The sequence below is a fragment of the Lathamus discolor genome, chromosome Z, assembly GCF_037157495.1.
Source record: "Lathamus discolor isolate bLatDis1 chromosome Z, bLatDis1.hap1, whole genome shotgun sequence".
Lineage (NCBI taxonomy): Eukaryota > Metazoa > Chordata > Aves > Psittaciformes > Psittacidae > Lathamus > Lathamus discolor.
The window spans coordinates 80,139,473-80,159,172 of record NC_088909.1 but is presented as its reverse complement, the minus strand read 5'-3'; the positions used below and the strand labels follow the sequence as shown (position 1 = coordinate 80,159,172).

The 19,700-nt window shown below is 36.5% G+C and overlaps 1 protein-coding gene across 1 annotated transcript in view; it reads right to left on the bottom strand.

Moving 5' to 3' along the window:
* PTPRD (protein tyrosine phosphatase receptor type D) overlaps positions 1-19,308 on the bottom strand; it is a 297,658-nt gene extending 278,350 nt beyond the window's left edge. Inside the window, exon 1 of the mRNA XM_065661688.1 lies at positions 19,224-19,308. Coding sequence (XP_065517760.1) covers positions 19,224-19,308 — 85 coding nt within the window. The remainder of the gene's footprint in view (positions 1-19,223) is intronic.
* Between the last annotated feature and the right edge of the window lie 392 nt (positions 19,309-19,700).

Here is a 19,700-nt window from a genome sequence, read left to right as displayed (position 1 = left end):
ACTTACAGGACAAATACTCAAAAAAACAAAAAAAAAAACAAAAAAAAAAACCCTAAAAAAAAAAAAGTAGGTAAGATTAGTGGAAAAAAAAATAAAAAATTAAGTTTGAGAATTAAACTAACAGGTATGTCTGTCAAGTAAATTAGCTATCGTTTTAATAAATAAAGCTCTTAGAATAAATCGTGATTTCTCTTTGTGGAAGTTTTGTTGGTTTTTTTTTTTTAATATACAGATAGTTTAAACCTTTCATTACTATAGTTCTGTTCAAAGTGCTCTTATACAGATGTCTCTAAATAGCAAAACTTTCGCTTACTACATGATTATTTGCTGTTCATACTGGCACCGTGTAAAGTAGCATTTGCCAGGTTATCTACAAAAGTCTGTCCAAGGAAACAGAAACAGCAGCTTGATCCACAAGCTGTAAAAATTTTTTTATATATGGCAGTCTGGATTGTTCTCCAAAACCCAGAAAACTAAGGAATGCATGCCTCTATCACTGTAGGGAAGAGATCCAAGCTCCAAGCGCCACATGTTGTTTATCTGCTGTCACTGGTCCAAAATGATGTTATAGGGCAGAAACAGGAAGAGAAATAAATTGAGTAACTGAAGGTAGTTACAGTTATTGTATCTCAAATGCAAGGAAGTAAAACAGATTATGTAGAACAGGAAGAAAATGCTGCTTGTATCGTTAGGTACTACTACTAGTTTCCCTCCTTTTCATTCTGTGATCTCTTGTAGAACTAACATACCTACTACTACTCAGTGTGGCAAATGTAGAAAAATCAGTTATGTGAGCATCCAATGAGACAGGGTCTCAAAGGAGCAGAGAAAAGGAGGAGAATCACTTCCCTCAAGCTGCCGGTCATACTTCTTGGCACATTCAAACATAAATAATAGAACCTTACAGCTTTGCTTCAAATCATTTTAAGCAGTCTTTACCACAGAATGGTATACGACTAAAATAACCAGGTTTTGACACCCATATTTAAGTACTATTACTCTTCTGTCCAAAACTTACTTAGAAAATCATGGAAGTAAAAGAATAATGCAGAAAGCATTAATGAAAAGCAGTTCAGGATTGAAAATTAATACTGTTTGAAATGAAAAGTTTGTTTTTCCCATCATTCAGTGGGAAACCATATACTTATTTAGAAGAAAATACACATTTTTACACTACCGGGATAATATCAAGCAAGTAAAAAAAAAAAAAAAATTACAGTATTTCTTTCATTGAATTTTTTTTTTTTTGGGGGGGGGGCAGTTAACTGATATCTAGGCAACTTTTATAGCTTTTATTTTAAATGTACCAAATTCATGCGGGTCAACGATTCACTTACTGCACTTGGAACTCTGATGGAGTGTTTCACACAGTGTAAGTACAGAAGTCCTGCACTGTGTAATTTGGATAGGATTTTTCCAACTGATTTCATTCGTGCAGGATTTCACCCACACACTTAAAGGCATTTATTATATAGATAACTGAAAGGTGTATTTGTGAAAAGGGATCATCCCTTCAGCCAAAATAAATACTAGGCTTTTTGCTCACAGACTTTCAGATGTGGAAAAGCACTTTAACTGAAATTGATACATAGAAGACAAGAGGCCTTAAGTCATCACTACTTTGCCTTATTGTAAATGGCATAAAACTGGAATATGTAGAATTTGAAAGGGCAGGCTGTAGTTTTGCATGTCACCTATCTCTCCTATCTCTGTCATGTTTGCATATAGTTGTATTAGCACTTTGAAGTTTTGGGTTTGCTTTCCATTGTGAATATTGTGATTTTTATTTTTTTTTTATTGAAATCTAATTTATTATTAAACTGACAATTTTTCCCTAATTGTTTTTTTTTTTTTTCTTTTTCAGAAGCATAAGATCTCCCACTCTTGTATGTATTTCCATAAAACCGTTGTGGTCCCCCTTCACTGCACTCACTCCATATTGACAATGTCTCTCTCATGCTGAGGAACTCACCACTGGACTCAGCACTCCAGATGCACGAGTATAAAGGAAGGATCACTCCAGCTCAGGAAGCTGTTGTCCTCTTTCACTGCAAAGACACACTGCTGGTTTATGGTCAACTTTTTGTCCGCCATGATCCCTTGGGCCTTTTCTGCCAGGCTGTTTTTCAGCGGGTCAGCCCCCAGCATGCAAGAGGTTGTTCCACCCCAGATGTGTGAATTAGCACTCCCCTTTCTTCAACTTCATGAGGTTCCTGTCAGCCTTTCTCTCTGTCTGCCCAGGCCCCTCCAAACAGCACCTTATGCAGTTTTGATAAGACATGTCATTTGAGGAAACAAATGTAATAATTTCTCCATTTTAATTTTACTTTCCTAATGAACCTAGAGTCTAATGTTAGTCTTATGTATATCCAAACAAATCCCTAAGACAAGGCAAAAAAAATGTTATTGTGAATATCCACACACACATTAATGGGTCGGTTGTCAGAATTTAACTGAGAAGTTTCAAAATTCATTAACTGCTTTACTTATGAAAGTTTTCCAGAATAGAACCATAGAATCAATTAGGTTGCAAAAGTCCCTTAAGATCACTGAGACCAACCATTAACCTAGCACTTCCAAGTCCACCACTAAACCATTTCCCTGATTGCCACATCTACATGTATTTTAAATGCCTCCAAGGGTGGCAACTCAACCGCTTCCCTGGAGAGCCTGTTCCAGTGCTTGATGACTCTTTTGGTGAAGAAATTTTTCCTAATACCCTAGATGTCTAGCTTAGAAAGAAAATGACAACTCTGTCATATAACCTTGTGAAAGTAGCCACTCTCTCCATGTAGTTTTCAAAAGATCACTATTTTGATTCAGATCTAGCTGATCAGTATGAGGCTAAATAGTATTTTGATCAGTGCTACCTGATACAGTACTACCTGATACAGCAGCAGCTGATGAAAATTACTAGAAATACATGTTTAGTCTGAATTTGGCATGCAGACTCACCATTACAATCCTGAATATGAACTGGTCTATGTCTAGCCTGATACCACTAAAGCAAAATATTAACCATTTCATATTTCACTTTTATTGATATGCACATCCACAAAAGAATCCCTACACAAAACCATGAACAATGCAAACAAATTATCAGAAAACTGAGTTAGATCTCTACAACAAACTCTATTATTGTTTTATTGTCCAGCATTAATTTGGTACAGTCAGCTTGGTACTGACTTATTTTTCACTGAGACAACACATTCCAAGAAGCAGTCCGTCTAAAAGTACAATCAACAGGCTAGGTTAACCTCCTCCCAGTGCTGCTCACGCTGGGAGAGCTACAGTACTGTGCATTCACTTCATGCCTCTTGACAGCACTAATATCACAAATGCAGAGTTGCATGTAGAATTGAAATGGCAGGTCTTAGGGGATCAAGCACAAAAGCACCAAGCTTTACAGTTTGTTAGCAAGGGATCACCACCAATCAATTAATGATTTAATTACTTAGATGAATAAAGATAATGAACAACAGCAAGCCTATCACCAATTAGGTTTATTCAAACTATTTTTAGGATAGGACCCTGAGAACTACATTCTTCTTACAGGGTACTTAAAGTGTGCAGGTTATGCTACTTCAGCCTCTGGGAAAAAAAAAAAAAAAAAAAAAAGAAAGAAAAAAAGAAAATAAATCAGATCAGACCGCACAGACTCCGTAAAACATAAAGGATCCTATTGTCTTGTGAGTTGGGAAAGCATTTAAATTTTAGAAAAATTACAATTTTTAGAATTCTTTGCAGAGGTGAAATGTCCTTTCCTTTTTTTTTTTCTTTTTAAACATATGAAAAAAAAAAATTGAATACCTGTGTACAATTATACTGCCCTTTGAAAAGGTCCTTCTGGTCTTGACAGATTAAAAAAAAAAAAGAGTTTGGCTTCATTTTATGTCATTAATGAGAGCTCACCCTTTCACTTCACTGAAAGATCAGCAGAAAATTAGTCTTGTCTATCTGACTGCTTGTCTGATCATACAACACAGACAACACTGACAGTATCCATGCCTTTTCTGGAAACAGCATGGTCAAGTAAAAACAATTTTAAATATCCAAACCCAGAAATAAAGTGAGAAAGTGTGTCCATTTGAAGATGAATAAAGCAAGGCTGCTGCTGCTTAATGTTTATGCTGTAATGCTACTTCGCTGACCTCCAATGAGTTTCTGCATGTTAAATGAAGTTTCTTTTATTAATTTTTCAGTCTATTATTTCCACATGGCTGCCCCTGCTTTGTTTCTACTTCGTGATGTGTTATGGACATTTCTGTACCAGAGTCCACAGACATTTATGAAAACCGGTGTTTATTTCTGATGTTAAAACAGAAGTGGAGAAGCTAGAAAGGTAACGGCAGCTGAAGGGAGAAAAGGATGCATAAGATGAAGCAGAAAGGATAAAAGCAAGGGGAAGGAAATCCAAGCGGCTGAACAGGGTGAAGCTCACAGTACATTCTCAGCAAAGCAAAAAAAAGGTGTCACTCTCTGGTGCTACAGAACACAGAGCAAGCAGTGATGAAGTTCAGGCCTTGTGCCTGTGGCTGGGCTTTGCAGGTGCACAGCAATCTTTCTCCAGTACACCCAGGCCAGCAGAACAGCGCTTCCTCACAGAAGAAAGGCAAACCTTCTCAAAGCAAAAGATATAAAATGGATGATGCAGGGAATTACAGACCAGTCAGCCTCACCTCTGTGCCTGGCAAATTTTTGGAGCACATTCTCCTGGATGGCATGCTAAGGCACATGAAAAACAACAAGGTGCTTGGTGACAGCCAGCATGGCTTCACTAAGGGGAAATCCTGCCTGACAAACTTGGTGGTCTTCTATGAAGGGCTACAGAACTGATGGACAGGGGTAGAGCAGTTGATGTTATCTATCTACGTGGACTTGTGCAAAGCATTCAACACTGTCCCACATGACACCCTTGTCTCTAAATTGGAGAGACATCAATTTGATGGGTGGACCACTCTGTGGATAAAGAACTGGCTGGATGGCCGCATACAAAGAGTTGTGGTCAATGGCTCAATGTCCAGCTGAAGACCAGTAATGAGTGGAGTCCCCCAGGGATCGGTGTTGGGACCGGTCTTGTTCAACATCTTTTTCAGTGACATGGACAGTGGGATTGAGTGCGCCCTCAGCAAGTTTGCCGATGACACCAAGCTGTGTGGTCCGGTTGATATGCTGGAGGGAAGGGATGCCATCCAGAGGGACCTCGACACGCTTGTGAGGTGGGCCGATGCCAGGCTTATGAAGTTCAACAAGGCCAAGTGAAAGGTTCTACACCTGGGTCGGAGCAAACCCAGGCACGGCTACAGGTTGCACAGAGAAGTGATTCACAGCAGACTGCAGAGAAGGACTTGGGGGTGTTGGTTGATGAGAAAATGAACATGAGCCCACTTCAGTGTGAGCTCGCAGCCCAGAAAGCCAACCGTATCCCAGGCTGCATCAAAAGGAGCACGACCAGCAGGTCAAAGGAGGTGATCCTGCCCCTCTACTCTACTCTTGTGAGACCTCAGCTGGAGTACTGTGTGCAGTTCTGGTGTCCTCAACATAAAAAGGACATGGAGCTGTTAGAACAGGTCAATAGGAGGGCCACGAGGATGATCATGGGACTGGAGCACCTCCCATATGAAGATAAGCTGAGAAAGTTGGGGCTGATCATCCTGGAGAAGAGAAGCCTGTGTGAAGACCTCATAGCAGCCTTCCAGTATCTGAAGGGTGCCTACAAGGATGCTGGGGAGGGACTCTTCGTCAGGGACTGTAGTGACAGGACAAGGGATAATGGGTTAAAACTTAATCAGGGGAAGTTTAGATTGGATGTAAGGAAGAGGTTGTTTACTGTAAGGGTGGTAAGGTACTGGAATGGGTTGCCCAAGGAAATTGTGAATGCTCCATCCCTGGCAGTGTCCAAGGCCAGGCTGGACAGAGCCTTGGGGGGCATGGTTTAGTGTGAAGGGTCCCTTGGCAGGGTGGTTGGAACTAGATGATCTTAAGGTCCTTTCCTACTCTAACTATTCTATGATTCTATTATTCCCTGCTGGCCTCCATCTCCATTCAGAAAACACCTGAGCTTTTTCTGAATGAAGCTGGATCACAGACTGCAAGAAGTAAAATCACTCAATAGTAGACATATAAGGACAGTACACCTGTTGCCCAAAAGCACAGGCATAACTTGGAGCTGTGTTCTTAGTCTGTGACAAAAAAAAAAGACTGGAGCATCAACACTATTTTTAGACCACAGACTCTATTGCATTTTTGTAACCTCGGTTATTCTGGCAGAAAAAGGAAAACATTAATTATCAGAGAAATCTTGTACACTTTTTTAAAGGCTTTTATATTTGGAGTATGATGAAGTGGTGAGATTTAAATTATCTTAAAATACTGTTCACAGTTAAATGGGTACCTGTGAATTCATTTTTTATTTATCTTCAAATAACTACTATACGAATTATCTTTTCTGGACCATGTCTGCATTCTAAAGAAAAAGGAAATGTATTAAAGGAACATAACTTACACTCAAGAATAAAAGTAATAGTGTAATTTGTTTATCTTCAATAAAACAGTAGTGTTGTATTCAGAAATTAATATCACTGAAATACTTTCATAGAGCTGGGACTTAAGGTCTTTTCTAAAGCTTCAGTCCCAAAGCATTTCAGTATAAATAACTCGCCATATGGTATAAAATGTTAACCTTTTTATTTTTCTGAACCACTTCTTTGAAACAAATTACAGCAGCCTTCTAAAATTATTAGGTTTTTGGACACCACTGAGATCTCAGTGTCTGTATTACCAGTCTGCATAGCTTTCCCTGACACTGCGCATTACCTGCCCAGCATTTTCCCAGCAGTATTATCCCAAACAGCAAGGAGTGCTTGCCTTCCTTAGTAGCTTCCTTCTCCGCAATCCAAAATCTGAATGTTATTAAAATTTACCTGTAATTTCCAAATATACTGGTTAAGGTAAAGAACTACAAGTAAGGATTATTAATCTACCTCTTGACAGTTAGCTTCAGATAGGGTATGGGGGCAACACTTTTGAAACTAATTCAGAAAACGAAGTCTCTGCAGATACCCTTCTCTAAATGTAACCAACAGTCAGATGTCTTATTAACATAATTCTTGAGATTGATCGATGAAGAAGAGATAACACACCTTTCTGTTTTAAGATATTTATAGCTCAAGCAGAACAGTTCTGATAACTTGCAGTTGCAGTTTTACATTCTGTTCATCACCAAAAAAGTAAATAGCAATACAGAATTACTTATCTACACATCTGAAGAGAAAAGATGATTTGGTGCATTCCAGACAAAAGGTGGACTTTTCTTCCTACTATAAAGGTAAACAAATTGTTTTGCTGCAGTTCGTAATCTGGGAATACTTTTGTGAGGAAGATCTAACATTTTCATGTGAATAAAATCCACAGATTTTGTCCACATATTTCAACTTTTGTACTTCAGATAAGCAAATCCTTGGCAAAGTTTGGTTAAAAATGCTCTCTAGCCTCCATTCAGATATTCACAAATTTTCAGAGGGAAAAAAAAAAAAAAAACAGAAAAGAAAAGAAAAGGCAGAAAACTGAACTAGGACTGGAAATGCATTTATTAGTATTTTGCAATACCTGTAAGTTCCATAGCTATGAGAAGAGAAGAAATGTTGGGTTTGGTTTCGGTGTTTCTCCCATCCTACAGTTGATACATGAAAAATTCTAGAAAGATCCAAGGATCAGGTTAATGCAGACATTAGTTGTCATTCAACTGTCTATACATAACCTATCAGTAATCTAAACTGAGATCAATCATGAATTGTCACAGGTACTCAGCTTTTTTCCTCAAGCCACCAAATAAACTCCTGCTCTGTGCAGGTCCTGAGCTTCTGTCAGATAGTGTAAAGCTAAGAAAAAAATTTCTGAAGACTTTCTGCCATGGGAAAATCCCACATATTTTTCATGCACATCTAAAAGCTATTTTTAATATACTCATGTTATCCACACCATTATACTTATGAGTCTCTAAAGCACTTCATTTCACTGTACTATTTTCGGAAGTCTCTAATCCATGAGTAAAAACCAACACTGAGCTGCTAAGTAGAATGCAAATCATTAATCTAAGAGAATCTTGATAACAAAGGTTGGGGGGGGGAGGGAATGAGTGGACATAAAAGTTAAAAAGAAACAGTTCTGGGTTTTGTCTCTGTCTAAACTGGAGGTATTTGCAAAGCATTATGACTAATACCTTTCCAACAGCATAATAAGAAGTAACTAATTTTTGATGTAATAGTAAATTTTAAAGTAATTTGTTATAATTTACAAGGTGAAACAGAACTTCAGATATTAGAAGAAAGCAGACATACCCAAGTGATATGACCAAATTTTATGAGATTGCAACAATGGAATTAGTGACTTTAGATCTGCATTAATAAAATAGTATACATTGCTGCAGTTCCTGATATGGGAAACAAATTAAATTCTTACTTTATAAATGTCGGAATGCAACATAAAGAGTCAATAGCCAAATTATAAACATTTTTACCAAAGTGCATCATAAAAAGGCAACTGTTTCAAACAGCTAGTATATGTTAGGTAGACACTGACTAAAAACATTTATTGAGGTTCGTAATAAATTTTTATTTCTACAGTACTTAAAGTTTTAATAAATGCCTCTAATAATAAACTGATTTTTAATTAGTCATTGCCAAATTACTTTAAAGGCATTTAAATTAATTCCTTATAAGACATTTAATTCATTTAATTTTGAAAGGAATTACATACCCTCTTTTTTTTTTTTTTTTTGGAAATACTTATCCACTGATCTGAAAAGCTGGACTTTAGAGTAAATACAACATCATCTTCCTAGAGATGTTGCGTCTTTCTCAGTTCCAATCTACCTCTATTTTTCTATAATGCACACATCTTTAGATGCTACAACCTTTAAGTCACTTTCATCAGACCACAGATACTGAAAAAGGTCAGTGGACATGTTACACTTCATATGAACAGTGTGTCTGAAGATGAAAGATTTTCTTAAAAAAAAAAAAAAAAAAGGTGACTAGGATTTTCCAGTAATGTTCTTTGCCTGTGAACTGCAAAGCACCAGAAGGCATCTTGTAAAATAACTCTTATCCTTGAGTCCCCTGTCCCACAGCGACATACACACACATTGCCACGCAGCTGACATACGTATGAGCTCTGCCATCTGTAAATGTAATATTGTAATTTTCCAAAATTATAAAATGCATTTGTTTAAATGCTATCATTTGCTATCATTTTTTATTTGACTTCCTAGGTTTCAATTGTATCAACACTGTGATACAAGAACCTCCAAATCGGCATTTCTGGAAAAGGTACAGTGGTGCATAAACCGTGGTGAACAATGCTTGTTTGAGAATATATGTCTTTCTGAATGCAGGACCACATCAAATGCCTGATTGGGTCACACTAGGTCAGTGCAGCCTGCTAGCATGTCTCCAGCAGGGTCAAGAGAAGGTATTATCTTAGCACACTAGCCTGGGAACTTTTTGAAGGTCCATTCACTTCATATATTCATGCATTCATTTCACACTCCTAAGGACATTTGAGCTGGCATTCTTGTTTTCTCTTTTAGTACTAATTTACGGATGTCCTCTACAAGAATTTTTGAAGTTGTTCTTTGAAATTACAGATACTGTTCCCAAAAAACATGCAGCAAATTCCATCTTTTACCTACTTCTAATCAACCTTCTTCTAAGTACCTCAGACACCACAGTTTCATTTCTATGGGGTGGGTGGATGTTGGTTCTGCTTCCACTGTATCTTCTTCCTCTGTAATTTTGCAAGCCTCAGACATAATCCCCACATCTGCTACCTCTTCTAGAAAATGGAGAAGTCAGCCTTTTCAGTCTCTTCTCAGGTGGCAGCTGTTCCACCCTATGGACCACTTCAGCTGCCATTGTCTGCACCTAACCTAATTCAATTGTGTCTTCTTGAGATATGCATATCAGACTGCATTCTAGTATGCAAGATGTAGGTGCACTAAGGTTTACACCATATCCAATAATCTCCTTTCCTTTATTTAAAAGGGAAAATTGATTCTCCTTGTAATTTTTGTACTGAATCTAAAATCTTGTTTAGTGTTTATAAAAAGTATTAGATATTAACCTTAGAATATTCAGATACATAGTAGCAAACTGCCATTTAAGCACCCTGTTTTAATAGTTACAATGTAATTGTTGAGAATTAGCTACTAGATTGTTAAATTCTCCTCAAATTTATTAAGCAAAATACACTACTGCAATCACTATCTTCACCAAATCGTTCGTTATATGTATACATGAGCTGAAGTAAGCCTTCAGTACTCCTCTTTATAAACGAACAACTCATCACCAAAAATGGTTATTTTCCCAGTCCGGAAACTATGTTTTTCTCTTCCTTGCACTTCCTTCAGTTTCTCAACACACTTCCTGGAACAAGAAAACAAGACTAGGTTTGCACCGCATTATTAACCTCACCAGGCCCATCTAAGTAGGGTCTATTTCCTTTCTACACACATTAATTCTATCCTTGCTTTTTAATCAAAAGATAATGTTAGACCCTACTGACTTGGATCAGAAGGAACCTTTTCACAAAAAAAAAAAAAAAAAAAGTTTTATTTTTAAAATCATTACATTTAAAGATATTAATCTCTATTCTGAACCATATTTTCCATTTTCAGCTCTCTGACCTTGAATTGTTGCTCCTGAAATCTGTGTTGTTTCACTAGAACAGGGGACCAAATGTCTGTTTCTCTCTCCAATCCAGACATGACCTGCCAGTGCTCTCAGCAGCTATTTTATAGATTTTTCTAAAGCATATGTGAAATTCCTGGAGGAAAACAAAATTACCCAGGTGAAACTCTCCTAGAAACATCCATATGTAATTAACTCTCACAGCCAAAATAAATTTAGTATCACTTTCCCTTGTTTATTCCTTCTTCTTCACTACTGTATGTGCCAAAAGAAAATCAACAGTAGTGGAGCCTCCCTTTCATCCATATGCTGCTAAACTGGAAAGCACACAGAGCTGGAAAAATACATAGCAATTTAAAGACTGGCTTCTTAAGAACAAACTAGAACAAAACCCCTATCTAGCTATGTTTCATGGCAAATTTACTTGAAGAACAGTACAGAACAAATCCCAACAGAACAAATTTTATACTTCTCTTCCAGAATAACACCCTTAATGAGAAAATGGTCTCTAAATTTCTTTGTAGCAAGGAGTTTGAGGATGTGATATGTATTGTGAAATTCTGTTGTGCTATTAATCTGTACAAGACCATGTCTAAAGTGCTGTTTACAGTCATGCCCCAGAATTTCTTCTAAACTGAAATTAACATTTGCATTCAACATGCATGAGTAATTTAAAATTTTAACTCTTTTATCAATACATACTGTTAAAATACACAACATGAACTCTTCACTCATCAACTGATATTATAAATCTGCACTCCTTTTCCTCATAACATATATATTACTCTTCTATAACTCAGTTAAAAGCACAGAAACAATCTGTACACGACTTTATCTTTAAACCTCTTTTACAGTAATTCAAATCAAGATGCAATTTTACTCTTGACACTCCTACCTTTAGAAGAAGGAAGTAGTCAAATTGATTTCGTTTGCACCACCCCCCCAAAAAAGAGCATTACAAAATATGTGTATTATTAAAACTTTTAAGATACTAAATAATAAAAAATACTCAAGTAACTATTCTGAATAAATATAACTTTAGCCAGACACTATGTAAGACAGAAAGATCCTATACAATTTCTGGCAGAGCTGGTCTCCTGAAAGATAGGGTGGAAACAAACATGAATGGGGATCTTCCTATATAGTTCCAGATTTTTATAATTTGCTAAAGCTGTTGTCAAAAATTCACTATTGAAAAAAAAAAACCACACTGGAATTTCCTGCCAGTTCTGACAAGGGAATATTAGTTACCCACACAGCTTTATCTGCCAGTGGTCATTACTGATGCTGCAGGGAATTGCACACAGGAAGATAGTTACTCACACTGAAGTTTCTTCAGAAACACTTTCTGTTAACAGTTGACATTAATCTAAATAATGTGGTTTTGTCCAACTCAGGCCACTAAAATATAGCTCCCTTATTTATATTTCTTGGTGTTCGGAAAACCTGGAGACTCTTGATTTCCTGACTCTGGTTTTACATGCTCAAGAAAATCAAGAAGATGTATGACTTTCATACTTGGGAAAACTTCAAGGCCCCTACACTCAGCCACAGGATATGTTGCCAGGGCTTAAAGGCTTGCAACACAGCTCTATTCAGTGGTCTGCTTTTGGGAAGCAGGGACCTGAATCAACAACAGCTGTGGAACAGACATGGAAGGGATCTTCAGTGTTGCAGAGATAAGCTTACAAACTGTCCAGCGCAACCATTCTGAAGTTGTTCTTCAGTTTACTCTGTAGTTCAAAGCCTTGGTAAACTATACTTCTGAATCTACACTTTACAAAATACTCACAGATCTTTCGTTCATATTAAATTTTGAGATGCTTTATTATGGACAAATATAGAGACAATCCAAACACCTTAAAAATATGTGCATTGGACAACTATATTCCTCTAGCAGCTCTCAATTTTGCTTTAAAACTTTATAATTTAAAGGAAGCTAAACGGATATAGCGGTAACTATAGCTACTCTTAAGAATTAAATCATTCAGATGTGTTTTAATGTAAAGACTTGAAAAATAAGGGTTGGATAAATCCTGGCTTATGCAGACACCCATATTAACTGCAGATTCTGTGACGAAGTCAGCATGTTTGGAATGACCACATAGTGTTTTGACTTCCCCTGATTCTCCATCTCAACTATCATATATACCTCAGAGCCTTTACTTTGCTGCAGAGCAAAATGAATACTCTCCTGCATATGTCAACATTATTAAAAGAAACAGCAATGCAAACAAAGGGCTATATTTTACACAAAATGGATGCTATCAGTACTAAAATATTAAGATGGGCGATATTGCAAAATTCCCAGTAAAGAACGGAATTTATCTTTGGAATTTACAGTCCTTGTCGCTGCCCATAGCTGGAAAGCAATAACTGAAATAGTCTCTTTAAAGATGTCAGAGTTTACATCCATTATGACAGAAAATTGTCCTAGTTACCAAAGGCATACATACAAAAAAGTAAACCATTTCCATGTTGGGCTTTCCTACATATGGTGTTTATGAAGATATTCTGGAATAGGGAGGGGGTTTTAGTGTAAACTATGTATGCCCAGTTGCAATACTCACTATAAGATAATTACTTTCTGTAAGATAATTACTTAAGTTAGTTTAGGGTTGCAGACAAGTACTTAGAAACAAAAATTTCAATGTGGACTGCATGAATGTGTTTCAGCTTGTTGAAGAGCATAAAAAAATTGAAGGGGAAGAATAGGATTAGCAGGGAAAAAAACAGGTGATCTTTAAAAAAACAACAAGATGAAGAAACCAAATGGAAAAAAAAAAGAAAAAAAAATAGTCACCTTATGTTTGATTTCACTAATACTAAACTACTGTCGTTAAATCCTATTTGAACAAGAATTTGTCTCAATGACCCCAAGATTTGTTAAAAGTACTCACTGTCCTGTCAGCACTAAGTTTTAGCCCTTCCTCACTGTGGTCTAAAGAAAACCATGAAGACTTTTCTGGCAGACAGCAAGATGCAAACTGACACATATACATCAGGAGCCAGAGTGAACTAAGCATTACTCTTGTCCAAACAATTGTGAATAGGGAAGCAATATATACCAGTTATGGTTAGTATTTCTGCTTGCCTTTCTTATCAGCTGCATCCACTTCTACAGAATGAAGAAAGAATTGTGGCTTCTCTTCTAAAACAGCGTATCAAAAGAAGCAGTAAAAGAAAATTGTCAGAACAGGAGCTGTGTAACCAAGTAAAAAAAATAAACACGAAACTACAGAAATGCAGTAGAGAATTGGGAAAACCTAGTCACCAGGACTTTCTCAGGGCGGAGAAGGAACAGGATGTGTGCTCTGAGAATCTATTTGATTACTAAAAAGTTGGATGCAGAATATCTGCAGAAAATTATCTGATTTTATTAATATAAATTATACTCTTAAATGTCAAAAACTAGCATACCAGGAAAGACCAGGAAGAACCATTTTAAAAGAATTTTGTATTTTATATATTTCTTTGAGCTCAGTGATTAACTTGACACCTTATCATTAAAGACGTCAGAAAGTTATAATAGTTTACTGTATTCTAGAATTTGAAAACAATCTGTTACTTTAAGAGTCTTATGGCCAACTGTGATACTACTAATTTTTCAGTAGATGTAAAGAATTGCCTTAACACTGTTGTCATCGACACCATTGTGAATAAGGTAGCCAATGATAAACACTGTGAACCAGTAGACTGTTCTTCTACAAACAAGAATGTTTGTAAACATCTTCTTTCCTGTGTGATTTTTGCAACATCCTCTCACAGTGCACATAGAAGCTACAAAGACCAAACATAAACTGAGGCAAGTAAAAGAAAAAAAATCATATTCATTGAGATTTTTCACTTCTTAAAAGTAACACTTCATTTTACTAACAGTAAAAGAGAAAAGAGCAAAGGTAATTTTGCCCTTTCAATTTTGTTTACTTTGCTCCATCAAGCATAAGCTTAGTTTCATTACTAACAATAGGAATGAAATCTTGTTCACACACATAAGGGGCATGATGAACACGACAAAAAGATCATTCCCTGGTGGAGTGGATGTTTCAATCCTGTATCCCTTTTGAGAGGTGGCCATAGGACAGTTTATCAGCTTGTGCCAACACATTTCAGTCTGGGGTCTTTCACAATCATGGGGAAAAACAAAGGTGTCTCATTACCTCCCTCAGCTGTGAGGGTAGTATGTAAACAGAAAAGAAGTACTAAGGACTACCATCGGGAATGTCTTCAAATGCATGAAGTGGGCTTGCTGCTTGGATCCCATTCACAAGGATTTCACAGTGAGACTGAAAAGTATGAATTCCTTACTCATTTGCAATTACTCTGGAAAGAATACAAAGCAGTGGCAATGTCAGAATATATCTTCTCTTTAGTGGTAACTTTGTGCTAGCAACAAAAAATGATTAACAAAAAAAAAAAAAAAAAGCAGCAGAGTCTTTCCATAGTTACAGTGGGGAAAAAAAAAAAGAGAAAAAACAGGACAAAACTTTTGTCCCCTCTGTCTCACCTTCTTTGTCCTCTCCACACTAAAGGAAATAACAGTCTTGGCAACTGCTTGTGAGAAGTAGTTCAATAAGAACCCTGGACAACAGTAGGGTCTGAGACCCTTTCACAAAGAGCTATACAAGTTCTGCAAGAGTGAAGGGCAGACCAACTCCAGCACAGAGGGAACTTCTCTTGAAGTCCTCAAGAATTCCAGGAGAAAAGCTAACCATGCAAGAAGACACATCTTTCTGCGCTCAGAAGGTTCACTTACCCTGTGTGATTTCTGACCCCATGAAATAACTATGTCTGTGGAAATTTACCATATCTTCAAAACAAAGCATGGTGTATATGAATATTATTGTGACTCGCAAAGAGATCCTCTTTTAGACTGGTAAAACAAAAAAACATTTATTTAGAACTCATAGCATTAATGCAATATTATGTGAAGCCATATAAATACATATATGACACACAGTTCAAACAGTGTAATGTATACCTTTTGTATAGACAACTGTTTATGCAACTTTAAACCCTGTGCATTTTAATTGGTTGTACTATCAAAATCTCTCTTTAATCTCATATCTTAAGAGATACACAGTTTACTTTTTTCAGCACTATATTGCAAAAGGAACGATAGCATCAAATCTGACTACAGTACAGGAGACATTGCATTGACATCTTGCTATCACAAGCCTCTTCCGTTTGTGTTAGGTGTATGACAAATATTTAGCTGAAAATAAAACCAAGGCAGTGTAAGTGAACAAAAACTTGCATTAGATTTTTCTCTCCCCTATTAAATCCAGTTCTTTCTATAAATCCTTGGAAAGAAAACGAATGCAGGAAAGGATGTATGAAGCTGAAAAATCAGTTTCAGTTGTAAAATTCACCTTGTAAGAAAGGATTATGCCAGTTTATACAAAATTGTGGAAATTCATGCAATTTCTCAGTCACACCTTTTATTAGTAATAAGCAGAAAATAAAGGTAACACCAAGCCTTTTCTTGTAAAATGAGAGCTAACCAGATTAAATAAAAGCCTGACTATTTAAAGTGATAGTTTCATATTCAGCTGATACATGTAAGAGTTCACCCCCTTCCTGCATTTCACAGCACTACTATCCACATGGCAAAAGCTCTTTACAGCACAACAATGGTAAAGACCAACAGAAATGAAGCTTTCAAAATTCTAAAGAAGTCTATAGCATTTTAAAATTGATCATGTGAAAAACTGCACTTCTGTCTAGTTCAGCTCTCTCCTTAAGAAAATACAGAAATGGTAAAACCAGTGACACCTAGTCTATCACTTCTTAGCATTTTATTCTCTATTCTGGAATGTCTTAATAGAGACTCTGATCTTAAATCTTGGCTAGTACATAGAAGAAATGAGTTTGTCTGAAGGCATTTTATTTCTTTTAAACAAAAAAATAGTTATAAAATTATTATTCCATTATACCTGAGTTTAAAAATTCTAGCAGTACTTCTCTAGTTTTACTTAACTGAATCTTTCCAATGTTTTTTTTTTAATCTTCCTGTATTTTTGTAAGTATTTTTAAATTGTCATTTTCTTTATCCTATTGGCTAATAGCAACAAGATGCAACAGATACCAAGTAAGAACCGTATGCTATACTGCAACATTATAAATCCCACCAACAAGATAATCTAATATATCTTTGTTTGGCTACCCTCTATTCTTGTAACTGTGCATAGTAATACTTAAAAACTACAATGACAAATACATGAAATCCTAAAGGATTAGTTTATGAGAGTAGGAACAGCACAAAACTCAGCTGATTTGTGCATTTGTGAGAGGTGGTCAGTGGTATTTAAAGGGCAGCGTTTCCAATTTATATTAACAGCATTCCTTATATATTAACTATTAATATAACCACACAAAACTGTTAACAATCACTTGACAGTGTGGTATAAATCAGTGTCTAAAAGAAACAGAAAACAAAAAAAGTAATTAATCTGTTATTGTGAAGAGACCTTTTTATTGCTCTCCAGTGAGGTGACTTGAGTCTACTAATCCAGGAGCTTACTAGTCCTGTAAAGAATATGATTATAAAGAACCTAATAAGTAGTGTGAAAACACTACTTATCCACTATTAACATATTTTTCTTTTCATTTTCTTAGTTTCTTTTAAGACTGCATCTTACTGTCCAGGTTGGTTTCACTGAGTATAACCCCCACAAAAAGATGACCTTTGTGCATCTTTCTTACAACCTTTATTTGGCATGTGACACTCCACAGATTCTAGCAACACTAAGAAGTCCGCCTAGCCCTAGCCAGCAACAGCTAATAGCTGATTTCTGGTTTGTTTCATGTTATTTGAAATAAAAAAAGAACCATAAGTTGACTTCAGCAGTTTAAAAACTGTACTGGGACACCAGCCAATTTTGAAGTAATCATCTCCATACTAACCTTCAAAAAAACTACCCTCCTTCCCCACAGAGAAGAATGATGAAAGAGGAGACTTTCTGTTTAATGTAACATGATTACAGAAATTTTATCTTTCTCTTATGAGGATTCTGGGGTTTGACCATCTTCTTTACAAATTGATACCTGACTGAGGTTAACAAAACCAAAAAATCATTCCCTACTCACCCGCAGGACATTGGACATTCCATTATCCAAATCAGAAAAGGTCTACCAGAGTCTAAAAATCTATGTTTCCTAAACATAGTATTCACTCTTAAAACATGTGGAATACTACAACTGCAGAAACACCCAACATATGGGCCCACTTCCCAATTAATTATTTGCTGGCTAAAGTGTTAAAATGCCCTTGGCTTCACCTTAGACACAATCATCCCAGCTGGTCATTATCTATCTGGAAAGGGGCCAGAGAATCTCAGCTGTCAGTACTCAACAAACATGTAGGTTTTGCTTTTCTTTTTTTTTAAATTTTCTATTTACTTCTCTTTCTTAGAGCTACAGTGAAAAGAACAAAGTCTTACTACACGTGTAAGTGGAAAGATTTGGTATGTCTTTTATCATTGTAATTTAGTATACCCGGAGTGCAGGTAGTATGTGGAGTAATAAGGAATTCTTCCATATGCACTCACTGAGAACTGATTTATCCAACCTCACTGACACTGTTTTTATTCTTACACATTACTACTTAATTCAACTGTTCCTGCATTCTGCACAGATGTGTGAAAAAACACAGAAGTCTTCTATAAGTCAGAGCTGGAACAAAGTTATTGATTGGTGATGCATCTGCACAGAGGATTCAATAGGAAAATATCTCTCAGTCAAGTGAATGTTAACAGCTTATAGCAGAAGCCACCTTGTAGTAAACTTCAACAGGTAGAAAGTAAACGACTTTTCTCTTTTGAACAGTACTTCTGCAAGAAGCCACAGGACAGCTGGGAAAAGGAACACATGTAAACAAGGCAGACCTAATGATTTCCTAATCAAAAAGAAGATATTATCTTCCCATTAATAGGTAAACCAATTGACTAGAATCCAAGTTTCCCTTCAGTACAAGTAAACATAGGTGCCTTTCCTCACTCAGTTGTCACACATTTAGGCATTCCAGTAAGTTGTCAGTTCTGCCTGGTTTGTTTGGATACTGTACTCTGCGACAGCTGTCGGAAATAATACATTAGAACAGCTGTTACAGCAGTTGCAAAGGGTATGGAATTTTAATTAGACTGGATATTAATTGGGGGTGGTGTCTTTTTTTTTTTTTTTTTTTTATTCACACCAGATTTAAGAGAGAAATATTCAAAGAATGGCAGATGTCTTTAAGGGATTTGACCAATGTCTGGTAATCAAGGTTGGTCTTTGTTTTGACTACATAATTTTGTGGTAATGTTCTCCACTATCTGAGTAGGAACCATTAAGAATAGGAACATTATGAAGAAAATAGTAAAGGAGTTGCGTAAATAATGCTTTTCAAATATTAGCCGTGATTTAGATAGGACCTCATAGTGTTTTAAGAATTAGTCAAAAGGAGAATTATTTTGAGACCCTTAGTAACCAGCAGCTGAAAACGAAACTCTTCGTTGTGTCCAATACCCAAGCACAAATGAATAATAAGCTTACTTTCTGCATCAGCATAGAGTAGCAAGCACAGGAGCACCACCGCTGGCCTGACTGAGTGCATCATCCGACAGCTTGGCACCAGCATGCTTTGGCAGCCTTGTTCTCACTGGCTTAAAAGCCACTGCAAGTCTGTCCAGTCTGAAATTTCAGATGATTTTCAGAGCCTGTGAAACAGATAAGAAGAAGAGAAAAACAGAGTTAGGAAGAAGAGGGCAGAGAATTTCTGTTGTCTGTTTCTTTGTTTTTCTTTACATATTCACAATTGAGGCAAAATAATTTTAAAAGACAAAAGGGGAAAGAAAAGAAAACAGAATTTATTTCAGGCTAGTGGCATATACCAGAAGATTCAGGGTACAGTATATCATAGCACCTTTTCAGCATGTTTCACGGTACTCCTTTTCTACAATAATCAAGCATCTGTCACACCCTGGATCTTTTTTTGTATTCAGTAGCACCTTCCAAATCACAGGAACTCTC